This window comes from Struthio camelus, chromosome 2 (genome assembly GCF_040807025.1).
Source record: "Struthio camelus isolate bStrCam1 chromosome 2, bStrCam1.hap1, whole genome shotgun sequence".
Lineage (NCBI taxonomy): Eukaryota > Metazoa > Chordata > Aves > Struthioniformes > Struthionidae > Struthio > Struthio camelus.
In genome coordinates this window covers 101,598,306-101,614,288 of record NC_090943.1, presented here as the reverse complement: position 1 = coordinate 101,614,288, position 15,983 = coordinate 101,598,306, and the positions used below count along the sequence as shown (strand labels likewise).

At 41.6% G+C, this 15,983-nt stretch overlaps 1 protein-coding gene across 1 annotated transcript in view; it reads right to left on the bottom strand.

Moving 5' to 3' along the window:
• The window catches only part of LOC104146092 (uncharacterized), a 188,829-nt gene that overhangs the window by 100,387 nt on the left and 72,459 nt on the right, over nucleotides 1-15,983 (bottom strand). Inside the window, exons 11-13 of the mRNA XM_068931891.1 lie at nucleotides 7,998-8,261; nucleotides 6,488-6,629; nucleotides 1,713-1,874 (exon numbers count right to left, since the gene is read on the bottom strand). Of these exons, the coding sequence (XP_068787992.1) occupies nucleotides 1,713-1,874; nucleotides 6,488-6,629; nucleotides 7,998-8,261 (568 nt within the window). The remainder of the gene's footprint in view (nucleotides 1-1,712; nucleotides 1,875-6,487; nucleotides 6,630-7,997; nucleotides 8,262-15,983) is intronic.

Here is a 15,983-nt window from a genome sequence, read left to right as displayed (position 1 = left end):
AAAATATTTTGAGCATTCTAAGCTGTTTTGCAAAATTAATGCATAAATGAATTAGAAAAACTTCAAAGTGGATTCCATTAAATTAAAAACTGGGGGAAAAGAAAACCCAGACTAGGGTTATGATGACATTCTCGGAAGGACCAATGTCTAGAAAAACATTTTACGGCAGTGTTGGTCTCATTAGGAGGTGCACTGAGAACTCTTGAATGATTAAAAATGTTTATTACTTTTCTCAGTAACATGGTTAACCTTCTGTTACCAACACCACTTAAACAAAATTGTCACCACCTCCGTATTCTACTTGTAACACATCTACGACAGTCCCCATCAGTATGCTGTGCTTATGAATCCTCACTAAGCAATGCTGTTCTAGCTCCTACATCTATTTGTACCTGCTTAGCATGAGGTATTGCAGTCATGTACCCGTCCTAGCAGACTCATAGTCCTAGCTTTCTTCTGGAGTCAACTGAGAAAAACACCTCCAATGAAATAGTTTTCAATTTGCAGTTCATGTATTTCTGTAAAAGGAAAATTGGCATATCATCTGGCTTAAAATTAGCATCTAAATCTACTGGATATTTTTGAGGAGTTTAACAAATTTGGCAAAGACTGAAAACTACTGTTTATACAGGAACCCTCAGGCAGCTATCTCTTACCTAGTATTTTTCAGTTCAGTACCTCATCGTGGCCCATTTCAGCCTCCTGGTGCAAAAAGAGAATCGCTCTTTCCTTTCAAAATAAGGGATTAATTTGCTTTCACTTATTTTCTCAGCTCCGTCTGTATACAAGAGGGAGCTAGACTCATCCCTTCCCTGAAACAAAAGCTGACCCTCGTCTTGTTTGAGGTGGGTGGGACAGTCATGAGCGCTAGGTCCAACTGTAGATGACAGGTGGGCTCCCAGGGCCCACTCAGCTACTCAAGCTATCTATTACCCTGAACATTTTTGCCACGACTAGGAGGGCTGAACGGTGCCTTGATGCAGGGCATGTGTCAGGGTGCAAGAGTGAAAGGAGCGTAGGCGGCCACGGGCACAGCCTTGACACCATCAGTTCCCTCCCCCTTGGTACATCTGCCTCTGGACATCATGATGGCATCTGAGTTTAGGACAGGACCTAGGAGTTGTGTTAGTCAGTTCTCAGACATATATGTTTTACCTGGTATAAAAGATCAATTGTGTAACTTACAAGCTCTTTGCCTTCAAAAGAAATCTCACATCTCAGAAGCAACTACTACCTGATGTTAATACAAACAGGCACTCGTACGTAATTTAGTTCAGCACAATTAACAAAGGATATTGCTATTAACATGGTGCAGGAAGAAAAAATACTTCCCAACAACCTAACAACAACATGTTGCGATCCATGGATATAAACGACCAAATAAAATGAAAGGATGTAAAAATGTCACGGAAACACCAGCCGTAATCTAATGTTGTCAGTGCACTCCACACACACCTTGTAATTACTAACACATTTGGCCTACTAATACATTTTAGACAGAGGAACCCACCACTTCTGTACCTTCTCACATAAGCTGCTTTTGATCCTTCACAATTGATTTAAACTCTTCCATCGCTTCCTTTGCCTAGTGAAATAATTATGAGATGATATTGCAGAGCGAGGGGGAAGGGAGATGAGGGTATTCACACACATGCCAAGCAGATCTATTTGCACACTTTGGGTAAATTAAATAATGCAATAAAAGTCCTAACCTGCTAGAAGCATTTTAAGCTCTTCTCTTTTTCTCCCAGCTTCTTCTGACACGCACACTTCTCCTCTTTTTGCAGCATTAAACTGCTTTTCCACTTCCTCTACAACAGTGGGAATACTTCCCTTATGAGTGTCAGGATCTCTCAGGCAGGTCAAAGGTTGCCCTGCAGAGGAAATGACAAGCTGTGAAATGTAAAAGAACAATTCCTTCCACATGTTTCTTTGCTCCAGGAGCAGTAAGGGGTTGTCGGCTAACATTGCGATGGGATGGGCCAGGTTTCTGCCTAGCAGTCCTGTCAAAACTAATTTACAATTAAAGATCTGCACAACTGTTTAAAGCTTTACAACTCCAGCAAGTTTCAAGAACTGTCGAAGCCAAGTGCTGCAAACCAGCACTATTTTTAACAGCCAGGCAGGGAGATACTCTGAAGAAGAACAGAAAAATGCTCTAACTTGTAGAGTAACCAGATAAATTTCATACAAGAAAATGGTCCTTCTGTACAGTACTTATTTACATGACAAGCTCATTGTCTGGGAACTCAAAAAAATTTCACCTGCTTTAACTTTTTTCTGGTTGATGGATGTGGCACACAAGCAATCCATTAGACAGTTCATTGTATGCTAGTGAAAATAGGTGTCCTTAAGCCATTCTGAAAGAGCTGTTGCTTTTTTCTTTACACTCCCAAAGTGAACCAGGAGGAAGGACAAGCAGACTTTTGGGAATGAAAACATCACACATGCCTAGAAAATCTGCCTGTTGCCTTCATCAGGCAATGGTCCAAAAAATGGTCCAAAGACTACTGAGGCAGTGGGAGTCTTTCTATGCAATACACCTATCCACCAAAGCAGTAGGAAAAAAACATCTCTGCTACTGGAAGCGGCATAGTAGCGCTAATAAAACACTCAGCCCAGGTTAATTCATCCAGTATCGCAGCTCTGCTATAGTGAGACCATCCTGCTGCTGGGACCAAGGTAGCTTAGCTGTTGTCATAAACTTTCCTTAGAAACCTAGACTGATAACACCTCTCCTCTGACACAGGCAGGTTAAGCAATCAATGTCATGGTATGGATTTCTCTGAGCCCTCAGCGAAGGCAGCTTCACAGTCTGCAGTGTTACCAGACGTCAGGAGCAATGACATGCACAATGGCAGCAGTGGCTCACGAAGGTGGTGAGCAAAACTTCCCTTCTGGTTTCACACTCTTGCATTCTCCGCTAAAAAAGATGCACAATTGGTCATGGCTGTTTAGGCACAGGCAGTGATTTTCACTGTAACTTGGCCAAAACCTGCACATAACTTTGCACTAAAAAACCTCTTGTTTCAGTATCTTAATCCTCCTCAGCCAGTCTTCCACCTTCTCTCTTGCAAGCACCCTTTTCAGGTCTTGACTCTGCATCATTATATGCTAGGACAGTACTGAACATAACAGGACTTCAAAATGACCCATATTAAAGAGGTGTGAGTAAGTCACTCTAGAACAAAAAGGGTTCTCCTATAGTTCTTCCAACTACAGAGGATAAAATTATCCATGGGCTTTTCTGCCTATTTTATTTGATCACCATGTCTGACGGACACAAACAAGCTTTTGTACGCCAAGTCAGAGGAACAGCTCAGAGACAGATAAGCAAGCGTTTGGAAGAATGTTTCCTGTGGAATAAGTGCAGAGAAAAACTTCCTAAATGAGTCTACGTCTGATCTAAAGCTGTTTGAATAAGAGAACAAGAGTGCTGTCCAGCTGCTTTGGAGAGGAAGAAAGAGCACTATTTCAAGCACATCTGTATTACTGTTATGGCCTTTTGCACATGTGAATCCTGTCTACTGTGGAAGCTCAAGTTAATGGAGATTGTGCCATGGATTTCACAGTGAGGGAGAGTGGCCTTTCGAAGAGTTTATGTTTAGCATTTTTATATGGAGATTCACATTTCTGAAGAAGTTTTCATCTGTTTAGAAGACTGGGTTACGTAGATCCAAGTCTATCAAGGCAATGCTTCTGACAGCTACATCTAATTTTTCTACTTATGCTTCTTCTCAAAGATTTGTTGCCACCTTCCAGCACACAACAATGGCTAATGAACGTTGGGGAGAAACTGCCATTTATTTATGCCAGATATTGTTGATCCTTCCCTTTAGCAGGGCAACAGACCAACCACAATGCAGCTTTTTTCTTAAAAAAGCAGAGCAAGGTGGTCATGGAAGCAGAAGCTTCCATGGACCTGGTCTTCTTCCACGGACCTGGCATGGAATAAAACTTCAGAAGAATGGAGAGAATATATGGTTTGGATGGAGAAACACACCAGACAGGAGTTTCAGTCAGAGGACACTAGGGTGCATTCCCTTGCATTGTACTCTGGAGGTGAGAGTGATCCTATACAGGAGTGATCCTATACATAGCCCAACAGAGTTTTGCTTTAAAAGAATAATGTAGCCTGGAGTTAATGGAAATAATATCAAGATTCCTACTTAACCTTCAAAAACCAAGACAAATTCAGAGTGAAGGTTAAAACACCATCTTCTAACCTGCTCTGTTTTGCTTATATGTTGCAGCACCACATATGGTATCGATATGTAAGATCACTCACTATTTAGACTACTGCAGTGGAGTAAGTTACAGAACACCAGTCTTCATTTAGACTGTTCTTGCTTTCTCTGGTTTGTGTCTCAACCTGAATGTCACTTTAGCAGAGCTTTTTTTTCCCCCTGCTTTTGGTCGTTTAACAGATATAATACAGTATTTATAGAGCATATCAATGTGCGACAGCTTGCCACAGATCATAAACACATTTTTCTGTTGGAAATGTTGAAGTCGTGATTTTCACCACGTGATCTCCAGTTCCCTAAGGTTCACTCCTTTAATTGTAAATAGCCAGAAAGTCATCAAGCTAGCGTTTAATAAACTTTTAATTTGAAATGGATTACCACATGTTGTGTTTGTTTACCCATTATTAAATCTCTTAGCAACATATCACCAGCAGAAATAGCATACTGTAGCACTGCATAGATACATTAAAAATCAAACCCATGGGGGATATTAGCAGCTAATAATATCTTTAAAGAAGGCTCTAAGAAAAATAAAAATAAACAATTTCAAAAATTACTTCTAGAAATTTTGCTAGTGTAAATACGTGAGATATGGATATTACAGACCTTCCATGATCAGCTTATCAGCTTGCTTCAGAGGTCTGCACACCAAATAGGACATGCAGTAATGCTCTTCCTCAGTTCTTAGAAATACATCTTTCTGGACTCCTCAGTCGTATGACAGGTCTTTCTGTGTGTTTCCAGAAGTGCGACCTATTTAATTACAGCCTCCATGTGCATATGTGCGTGTGTGCGTGTGTGTGTGTGTGTATGTAAAGATTAATGGTAAATCAAAATAGTGGTAGGGAAGAGTCTGATTTATTAAGAACTTGTCCATAAACCACTGAGAAAAATCAGGTGCATCTCCACCTTTTGGATCTGCTATGCATGGCTTTGTGCTGCATCTACAGGAAGAAGGTCCTTAGTAGATAAGTAGCAGGTATATGGCCACAAAAAGAGTCTTATTCCTCAATACAACATCTGTTCATACCTCCTGACATCAGGCATCAGGGTGGCTACATAAAACCCTTTTGCTAACAGTGCAGTTGCTGCCTAGTCTAAAAGTGACACAAGGCAAACCTTAAATCTCCTAAACCATCATTCACTCTCTCAGAAATACTTCTACTGGCCTCTTCTCCTACTGTACTTCCAACCTGAGCTGCCCTTTCACCATGCTAAATGACTACTGTTTGCCTGCTTTCCTTCTTTCCTTCCGATATTGTCCTCCTCCTCCACTCATGTCTTCCACTATGCATCACTGCTGCTGCTCTCAAACATCTGAGGAACCTCCGCACGATAGAACTAAATCTCTGTTTCAGATCTGCATGTAATATTTACACAGACACTACAACCTGTGGGTTGACTTCCTCCTTCAGTTCATTAACAAAGAGGGAATATCGGAATGTTTGTATGCCAGAAAAGACTCTCATCCTGCACTGAGACTGCAAACTCCCTTGCAGTCATATCCCACATGCTGAAATAGAAAAAACAGTTCAGCCCAGTGTTCTGGCATGCTTCTCATTCTTGTATTTATAAAGTAAGAGGAGGGCTAATCTGTGATGGGCTATCACAATATAGTCAACTATGTCTACAGCACAGCTACCTCAGGAGACCCAGAGAGGCCAGGGAGGAGGCTCAGTCTAGAAGGAGCATTCAGAGATTTCACAAAAAAGCTTCTGGGAAGGTCTGCTGCACATAAGCAAATGATAATTTGTCTTTCCTATGAGTTACCACCTGGTTGAATCTTAACGGAATTTCATAGGAGTAGCATACGGCTTGCCTCTGATGCCAGAACCATCTCCCTGCCAAATCTGAAGTCCCTGTTCTAGCCCAGGGAGGTGCTAGAGTTCTTCCAAAAATAATTAGACAAAAAAAACCTTTTTTTTTTTTCTGTAAGCTTGATGTCAAAAGTGGCTGAACTATTATTGCTGTGACTTCCCAAGCATCATTCAGCCTTAAGCAGAGGACAGCACGGAAAGCTGCATCCTCAACAATGATTTAAATTGTTCACAATTGAAAAGAGAGCTAGGCAATCTTAAGGAAAAGAATCAGAGAACTCCTGCTATAGCACATACTGGTCTAATGTTTAAACGAGATAAATCTCACTTAACAGGAACAATAATGACTAGATAACCTTGAAATGAAACTATGGGCTGCCCAATAGGAGCCTGAATATAAACACGGAAGTTTGAACCCATCACCTCGTGGTCCAGACAGTTTAACCTTCTTCTCCGAAACACCATTCTTTTCTATAATGCTTGCAGATGCAAGAAATTCAGGTGGGAGATGAAGATGCATATCACGCTCATTTTGCTTGTCTGAATCCTGTGGTAGTTTAATTATCTAGTAAGAGAAAAATATGTGAGCATAAGCAGTTCAGTATTCCACAAATCCAGAACGTACTTGTTTGTACATTATTTGTGAACTCTAGAAGTGCAAGATGTTGGTATGAGGATTTTAGGGCATTCTCATTTCTCTGCACTCTATTTACTACACATTCCTCTCATATCAGTTTCTCCTGTGTGTCTTCCCCATGCTTACAGACACCCTAGAAAATGTACTAAACTCAGATTTATCTAAGAAACTAGATCCCTGGACTGAGCTAGGCCTACACAACTCTGAATCATTAAATCATCCCAGCTATGAGATCCTATGAGTTGGGTTAAAAGACTAATTCTGGAGCTTTTTAATATTTAAGGGTTTTTTCCCTCCATTTCAACCATTTTCACTCATTTGTTTTTTCTTTTTTTCCATAGTTCTACTAATGGCATATCTGATATTTTCTTTCCTAATTTATCTGAGGTATATTTCTGGCATAAATTCTTATTCATCTTCTTGCTTCTGAAGTTATTTTCGCTTCCTTTCACTCTTTGTAGATCCCAAATTAGGGTATAACCCAAAATGAAGATTGTCTAAAAAAAAAATCACTGCAAGAAATTCAAAATGAATAGGTACACTTTCTTTTAACTAACCAACATATTATAAATAAGATGCTTTCCAAATTCCTCCCTTTTGGTAAACATTCTTCTCTTGATTCAGACATGCCTGAATAAAAGAGATTTGAGTTTGAGATCATCTTGTTAAGATTCAGAATGAGGAAACATATCTCAGTTACAAATAATACCCTTAGTCTGCAAAATCCAGAAACAGAGCTTTCGCTGAAGAGAAGTTCTGAATTCAGGCCCAGTCTAACCAGAGACATGCAAAGAACGTAACATTTGAATTAAGTCCAAAAACTATTCAAAGTATGGTTCCTACTGCAACAGAGCCTTGCTTGCTAACACGAGGCGCCAGGCATACAAAGAAGGATATCATAAGCAATGCTACGTTACTCTGTAACCATGTGTAACTGTGAAAGCACCTTTGAGACTCACCAAAACTGTGGAGGAAATTCACACATACTGTCAGCAGGCTTAAACACACAATTAAAAGAATTCCAACTTTTGTCCAACTTTTTGATCCAGGGACTCAACATGTTAAACCATATTTCAGTATTTCAAAAAATTCTAATAGTTAGTTGTAAAAAATGACTAATTTCAGGTGGAAGCTGGAGATGCACGTCATATTCATTTTGTTTATATGACCATTGGGTAGTTTGATAAATCACTTTTAAGAAAGACAGTACCAATTTTAAGGCTGACAGAAGGAAAGCAGAATCTGTTCCAAGGAACAGTGACTAAATCAACAGGCCTAACAGTTATAAATACAAACCTGAAAATAGAGATTGCATAACCAGTGGTCCAAGTCCAGAGAAATAAAATTTTCAATTTTTTGGAATCGGTCAATTTTGGAATTATAAGGGCCTCTGAGGAAGGGGCATTTAAACTTTCCCTCCAAAGTGTTAAAATTGTTGTCACATAAGGGAAAAGCCCCCCATCCTACTCCTCGATCAATGCAAGTCCAAGTTCCACGAAGAAGGAAGAGTTCAAAGAGTAGTACCATGCCTGGATTCATAGCCTTTCTAGGTGGCAGAACCTAGCAAAAGAAAAGAGAAAAGATTTATCAGTTATAAAAACATCACAAAGGGAACAGCTTTCTTATATTAGATGACACTCTACAAACTTCATACCTTTGAACAAATTTCACGTGTTAAAAAAATTAACCACTCTTCTCCCTTTTCCCTCCAAATCGTATATTTGAACAATTGTTACCACCACTGCAAGTGAAAACACTCTGCATTTTATTCATGCTGATTTTGTGATTTCTATTTTTTTCTCTGGCTGTCTAAAAAGTGCTCATTTTCTTCATTAACCAGTAGTGTAAAAATATTGCCACTAGAAAATTTTAAGACAGAGGAAGAAACTTTGGAGTTTGAGACGTTCCTGTGAGGGTCTATTCAGATTGATCATCGCACTCGTCTTGTAGCAGCTTTGGAGAGTTCATCCACTCGAGCTTTTCTCTTATACTCAGTGAGGAACATTTCCAGGCTTGCTCCTTACTGAGTCATAAACTCTTCTCCACCCAGTCCTGGGCATGATACTGGTACACAATAGCCTTCTCCTTCATATTAAAGAGGGAAACCCTTCTTACAAGTATGGAAACCTCAGGATAGGGTCAAAAAGGATTTTGAGGTAGTAAACTCCCAACTTACCAAAGACTGGTAAACACTGTTTGTACTTTTCTTAAGACAGTCAGAGCTATTCTCAGTGACTTGGAGCTGGGGAAGAGGGTTACCAGTGCCTTAGGGCCCTGGAGCAATTGTGTTCCCATGGCAAAGACTTGAAAATCAGGAGTGAGGAAATATCCCTAAAGTAATGAATCCCTCTGTAAGGTTTGCTGTGTGAAGCAATTCAAGGTCATGGAGAAAAGAGCAGGTGAAGAAGCAGGGCAAAGACAAACAAAAAGAAATCTGATTCTATGCCACAATTTTAACTATGTTATTTAATTAACATAAGGGTTGATCCAGGTCCTGTTGAACAGTTTTTATTCGTTCTAAAGGACAAATAAAACAAAAAGCCATATAAAAGCTGGAATATGGAAGGTAACTACCATCACATCCTGGCTAAAAGCTCTGAAAGGCAATCGTAGAGACAAGGAGACCAGGTCAGCTACACTACTCACAAAGTGAAACATCTGCTGCTTTACTGCTCCTACCAGTTCTTCTGGATTATACAGAACTGGGACTGTGCCTAATCGCTTAACTAAACTATCTATCTCGGATGTTTATCTCATAGAGACGTTACTTTGTTATTGGAATGTCTTCCATCTTTTATTGTCCCCACTTCAGTCACTAAAGTTCATAACAGCACATCTCCTGGTACACTTGCCATGCAGAGACTCCCACTAATCCTTACCTTGCTTCCTGGAGAAGGCAGAGAGTGAGAGGCCTTTGCTCCTTCACTCTCTTCCCTGTGAATTTATGTATACTTGGAGCACGTCACAACATTCAAGGGTATCCTCTGATTTGCGTGGCTAAACATCTGAGTGCTTTGCAGGATGCATCTTCAGCACATTTTGAAACTCAGAATAAGACCTCCAAATAGAAAATATCCATCCAAATTCACCACCCACTTTTAAAGGCGTAAGTTAATGCTGTGCCAAAGGCTTTTTAACCAAGCAGGGATTTCCTCAGTCAGACAACATTCTATAGCTGACAACCAGCCACAAATCTTTACTGTTTCAAATATTTCGGCACACAAGTACACGTAAAGCTATTTCTCTTTTGATATTTTTTAAATGCAAGCATCACTTTCTTTTACTCCTAATTGAACAGTAGACAAGATAATAAGCACAGCTTAGGTACAACCAAGCTTTTTCTCTGTGTTTTTCTAAAGCAATTAAGGGATTTACTCATACCAAAAACTACTGTTTTAGGAAATGTTACATGTTCATAGCTGTACTGCATTCTATGAATTTTTTGCAGAGGTGAATATAAATTATTATTTAAAATAATATGCTTTCCTGTTTCAAGTTATATATTGTGATTAAATAATGGCAGGAGAGAGGAAGCCATTTAAGGAAATCTTTTAAAACTATAAATATTGTCATTATTATGTAGGTGTACTTTATATTAATTATGTAAATATATTCCAAGACTTAGTGTAGGCTTAAAATGAAACAGAAGCATCTGTTGAAAAATGCCATAACCCTGTGGCAGCTGCTATTAAACCATTAACAGTATCAGGTTTCATTTAAACCAGATTTACCATTTTCTATAACAGCCCGTGGGAAAGCTAAAAACATTAGGCACAAATTACTGACAAAAGAGATCCTTAATCAAGCCATACATTTCATTTGGCTAGCTGGGTGCTAGATAGTAACCTCTGTGCTACAAAATAAGGGTGGTGGTTACAAGGCTATGATCAAAGACAATTACCTGCATTACTGAACAATCTCAAAGCTCAAGCAGTTGAAATCACTGCCGTATCACAACCTCCCTTTCAGTTCCTCTCTTGTTTCCCAGACTTACTCTTTTGTTTAGAATAACTCAGCAATACACTCTCTTCTGCCAGGTTGCCTATAAACAGGCAAGGGTTGGGCAGCTGGTGTAAGGGTAATCAGACTGACTACTCAAACCTCATTTCTTTGTTTCCTGCTCACTGTCACACTCCTCTTGCTATAAACTCTCATCCTGCACCGAGACTGCAAACTCTCTCTTTGGGACTGGAAACATCCCTTTGCTTAAGAGTTACAGGATCTGGACGTTCAAGCCATTCCCTGATCCAAACGCGTAAGGACAAAAATAAGGATTTTGCTACACACCTGTATGCTACGAAGCCTGAGGTAGTGAGATTCATTCTGGGAGTCTTTCCACAGGAATGACAGGTGCCTGACCAAGACAGGGCAGTGTCACACATCACGGCAAACACTGTCAGATAAAACATACCTACCAAATACAAAATGTATTTCCACTCAATCCACACAAACAACCAGGCTAAGCCTCTGCCTGTTACTCTATCCTGGCGTGCTAAACCTTCACGCAAGTGCCTGTGGGCTTTCATTACCATTCTGACGGCCGTGGGGAGCATGATTTGTACAGGTGAAGTGCTGACTGCAAAGGGACAGTCAGGCTAAAACAGGAAAGCGTCAAAAAGGAGCAACGTCCCCTCAAGAGCCCTGTGCTAAATCTATCCCACCAAGTCACCTTACACTGCCCCAACCACCACAGCAAACGTGCATCTCCATAATACCCAGTTGTCCAATAGCCACAGGGTCAGATGGCCCTACAAGGAAGCTCGGTGTTGTACCACCTGCCCTTAATTAGCCTCCTCCTAGGAGATGAGTTGGAGAGCAGGGATTTGGGTAATGGCCAGCAGGACCCGTAGGCACAGATACACAAAAGCGTTTAGGCATGTAACTCCTATTAAAATCCACAGGACTTGAGTGCCTACACGCCTTTGTGGATTTAGGCCCTCATTCTCAGATACAGGCTAGAGCACAGCTCAGTGGGTAGAGGAGGAGGAGAAGCAGCAAAAAGCTCGCTCTCTCATAAGACACCTAAGGCCCTAGAAAGAAACGGGAATGGGTGCTTTCCAGAGCTGTGGGAGAAGAGGCACCTGCAGAGACCACTGCCTGGCTCGGGCCTATGCCTGGGATGGACAAAGCCCTGGGCACAGGCAATTCAAATTGACCAATTTGTTTTGATGGGCTGTTTTGTTTTTGAAGAAAAACTAACCTTTACATGAAGTGAGCACCTATAACTTTTCTGCCAATGGCAACTTCTTCTGAGGCACCCTTCGGTTAGTTAGTTCACCAACTTGCACCACCACTTGTAGATGGTCAAAGACAGCATAATATATAAGTACACTTTCATGGGTTTTAATGGGTCTAATCTCTAACATCTCAGTTACAGTTTGCCCTTGCCCAGTTAAAATTTCCATTGAAGTCTATGAGCTACATAACCTTCTACAGTGGTAGAAAAGCATCTTATGCCTACTTTTCACTGCTGTGATTTGTTCTACAAAGGAAGATGCAGCAGAGAATAAATAATGCTTGTGTGTGCCTGCACACGCACAAGTAATTCTTCTTAGTCTGCAGTTAACAGTGTTGCATTTAATTGAATTAAATCATAGTGAACTAAAATTATCTCCTACCACTATTTCTGAATTCAACTGTTTTATATCAGTTTTATTGTAATATATCTTACTTCCCCATATGCCACCATAATTTCAGCAAAGAAATCATTGACTCTAGAGAGAGAATGAATCCTATTTGAATATTTCAATAAACTGATCCACTGTGAGGATTTTGGCTTTTTGTCTGACTCACTCTTGGATTTTAACCTCCTCAGAGAAGAAACAAACCTTTGCTTCTGTCCTTCAAACGTACTGAATTTAGAAGAAAAAGGACAAAAATGCCATTATCTAAGTCACATAACACAGAAATTTGACCACTAAACCTCTACCACGTAACCAGATTAAACTGAATTAGAAAATTCAAAGGCAGTTCAATGTTTACTTACTTTCAACAGAATAATCTTGCAAAACACCATATAAATTAATGGCTCATCATTTCTGATTATGACAACTGCAGTAAACGAATCTTACTGGCACCAAACACAAACAAAGGTAGAAAACCTTTTAAATAGGAGACAGTTCCTATCACACCATCTCATTAACAAACAACAAAATTATTTCACTTTGTGGAGTGAACAGAGTTGGGCTGAGGCTGCTATTGCCAAAAGAAGGCGGAGGTGTCACGGACAGCTTACAAGCCTTCGCTGTTTGCACGTGAGGCTAGCCTACAGGCAGAAGAAAGAGCATTCTTGGGAAGCGTTTAGGTAACTCTGAAATTTTTAAAAGGCCAGAGGAGAGGGAATAGAAAACTGGACCGAGGGAAAAATGAAATACTGTGTTATTAGGGTTTCACAAAGTCCTATCTATCATCAGAACGTTTTGGAATAGCAGGCAAAACAGAGCAGCTTTGGGTGGTTGCCTGTCTGCACACAGGTATCCGAATACAGGACAACACACAGATGGAGGGAGACTGTGCAAACAACACACTGCCGCTCATTTCCACATATAAACGTTTTCTTTCTATTTCCTGCCTAGGAGAAGGGACCTTTCAGGCTAGAAATTGGTCAAAGAAAGGACTCCTCTCCCCCCAGCTTCAGGATATTCTTAAACGTTTATGCAGTACCACCAATTTTCTGTGACCCAGTATCCAAACTTGCCTGGTTAGGTGGGAGTATGGGAGAGCGGTGGCCGCAGCGCTGGGTGAGAGCTCACAGTCGCCCACCAAGGCCAGCGCTCCCGGCTGGAGCGTGCTGTCTCGCTGTGGCACAGCGGTGTGTCCCCGTCCTGCTCACGAGGGCCCTGTCTGGTATCGCTTTGCTCCCGAAGGAAGACGCTTGGCACATCTGAAGTATAAGCATACGCCGCACGAAGGCGGAAATCTTCTCTTGTGGCTGCAAAGCCTGGGCCCGAGGCTGGGGGTGAGCTGTGCGGTACCCGTAAAAAGGCAATTTATTCACCGCTCTTAATCCCACGACGGCGGTGGCTACATGCAGGATTTGTCCCCTCACACTGTGCCAAAGCACCCCACCGCCTTCCCAGACTTGCGCCCTACTGAAAACACCTCCCGCGCCCTCTCCCTTGCTGTCAGAATAGCCACAGCTCCCCGTTGTCCCCGTTTCCTCCAGGAGCGAGGACTCAGGGCAGAGTTAGCTCTGGTGGTGTCATACGCGGCGTGACTACCTTACACCAGAGGACCAGGATCTGGCCTTTTATCTTTCCAAATACAGGAAAATAATGTTTGCATTCTGTGAGCTTTAGCCTCTGCATCTGTTGCTAATTGTCCTGGCACATCTGCTGCTAATTCTTTTCTGTTCTGTGACCAGCAGGGAGTAGTAATGTATGGTACAGTCAGCGTGAACCTCCCCGAGACTTTCTCGTGATATACCGCTGGACCGGCTAGATTCTGACCTCATCACACGATGGGAGTAATCGCCTTTGTAAACTTAACGCAGGAACTCCGGTTCACTCTCTCGCCACTCCTGTGACTCTTATTTATTCCCGAGATTTATTCCAGCCCCGTCAGAGCAAGAGCTTCCCCTGATATGCAGGCCACTGACATGAAATAGCAGAGTTTACTTCTTCTGTGTCAGGAGGACACGTACTTGCTCAGAACTTGCTCCACTCGGAGCCATGGAGTCTCATGCAGACCTGGGTCATTCAGCGCTGAATCACATAGCAGGCAGTGTCACTTGCTGGGCAGTGTACTCACCACAACACCAAAGGCTTCACATGTTTTTAGTTCCAAAATAAGCAATTTTCCTTGCCATTTTGTTCCAGAAGCTTCAGGTCTATTTCCTGACACTATTCTGGGTTCTCTGTCATGCCTTCTGCATCAAAGCACCCTCCTCCTTCTGAAGTTTTGATCCGGCCAGGGACAAGACAATACTTCCTTTGCTAGGAAAGCTCTGTCAGGGCTTAATTCATGCTCTGCCAGCATTCTCTGGATGTGCCAGATCCTAATCAAGATCTGGTCTCTTTTCAGGGACTTGGCCAACACCTACTTCAATGAAGAAACTGGAAGACTGGCTCCTCAGACAAAAAAAAACCCTTTTCCTTGTACACTCTGCTTTAAAACCATATATTTAAACATGGCCTCATTTTTCTGTGGCATAAAGTACTGTTTCTATTTCTATACCATCACTTTGCAACTAACCTGCTTATCCTGAGTCCGCAGAAAATTATTCAAAACACGAAATACTTCAAAACCAGGTGGTTTTGGAAATAAAGTATCTTCTGAGGGTGCTTTACTGGTTCCCAATGCTTGTAGGTATTGACTAAAACAGTGTTAAACCTTTTTCACAATTCCACTGTCGACTGTGGTGAGTCATGGAACTGCTCCACTTTCCACTCATGGTATTTTTTGTTGTGGTGGTTGTTTATTTTGCTCTTGCTGTCCTCTGTTGTGCCAAGATTACTTGTAGCTAAGGATACAGATAGCGGAGTGCTGCATTCTGAGTCCTAGATGATCAGCCCCAAATAATATGAGACTTTTGTACAGCTCGTCTATTGCACCCAATGGTTCCCGTCAAATTCTTTGACAGGAAAAATTTCCCATTAGGGAATAGGCCATGGAGCAGTCTAAAGCAAAAGCCTGTCCCTCGACACTCCCAACTTTTGACATCTGCCTGCTAACTTCTTCCAAGGCAGACCACACATCTAATCTCAGTAAAATGTATTTAGATATGACGAAGGCCCGCATTTCTGAGGCGTGGAGGCTGTACCTGTTGGCCTAAACCAGAACAGCATGCACAATACGATCCACCCTGTGTTTCCAAGAACTCCAAGAACACAATGACTCAGGAGCATATGAAAAGTAAGTCCAAAATTCCCCCAAACAAAACCTGGAATAGCTAGTAACCCTTTGCAAATTTAATTATGCATGCAAATTACAATTACATAACTCTAAACGCAGTAGACGCAAGAGATTCTAACACACGTTGGCTTTGCAATGCCAGCACATCAGGTTCAATGAATCTCTTAGAGTTTTTGCCTCTTCTGGGCTCATAACACAGTGCTGGAAATAACGCTTTGTGTGTTGGGAAAGTCTTTCTCTGGGCAGCAAACAGTCCCGGAGCCGCGCTGCGAGATCGCCTGGCGACAGCGTGTGACTGGGACAGGATCTGTGCTCTGCATGGGCTGCCGCAGCGCAGGTCCTGCCGAAACTTTCTGCCGGGCCCACAGCAAGGAGAGAGGTTTATGGGCATTTTGCGCCAAGCGTGTTATGAAAGGCCCTGCACAGGGT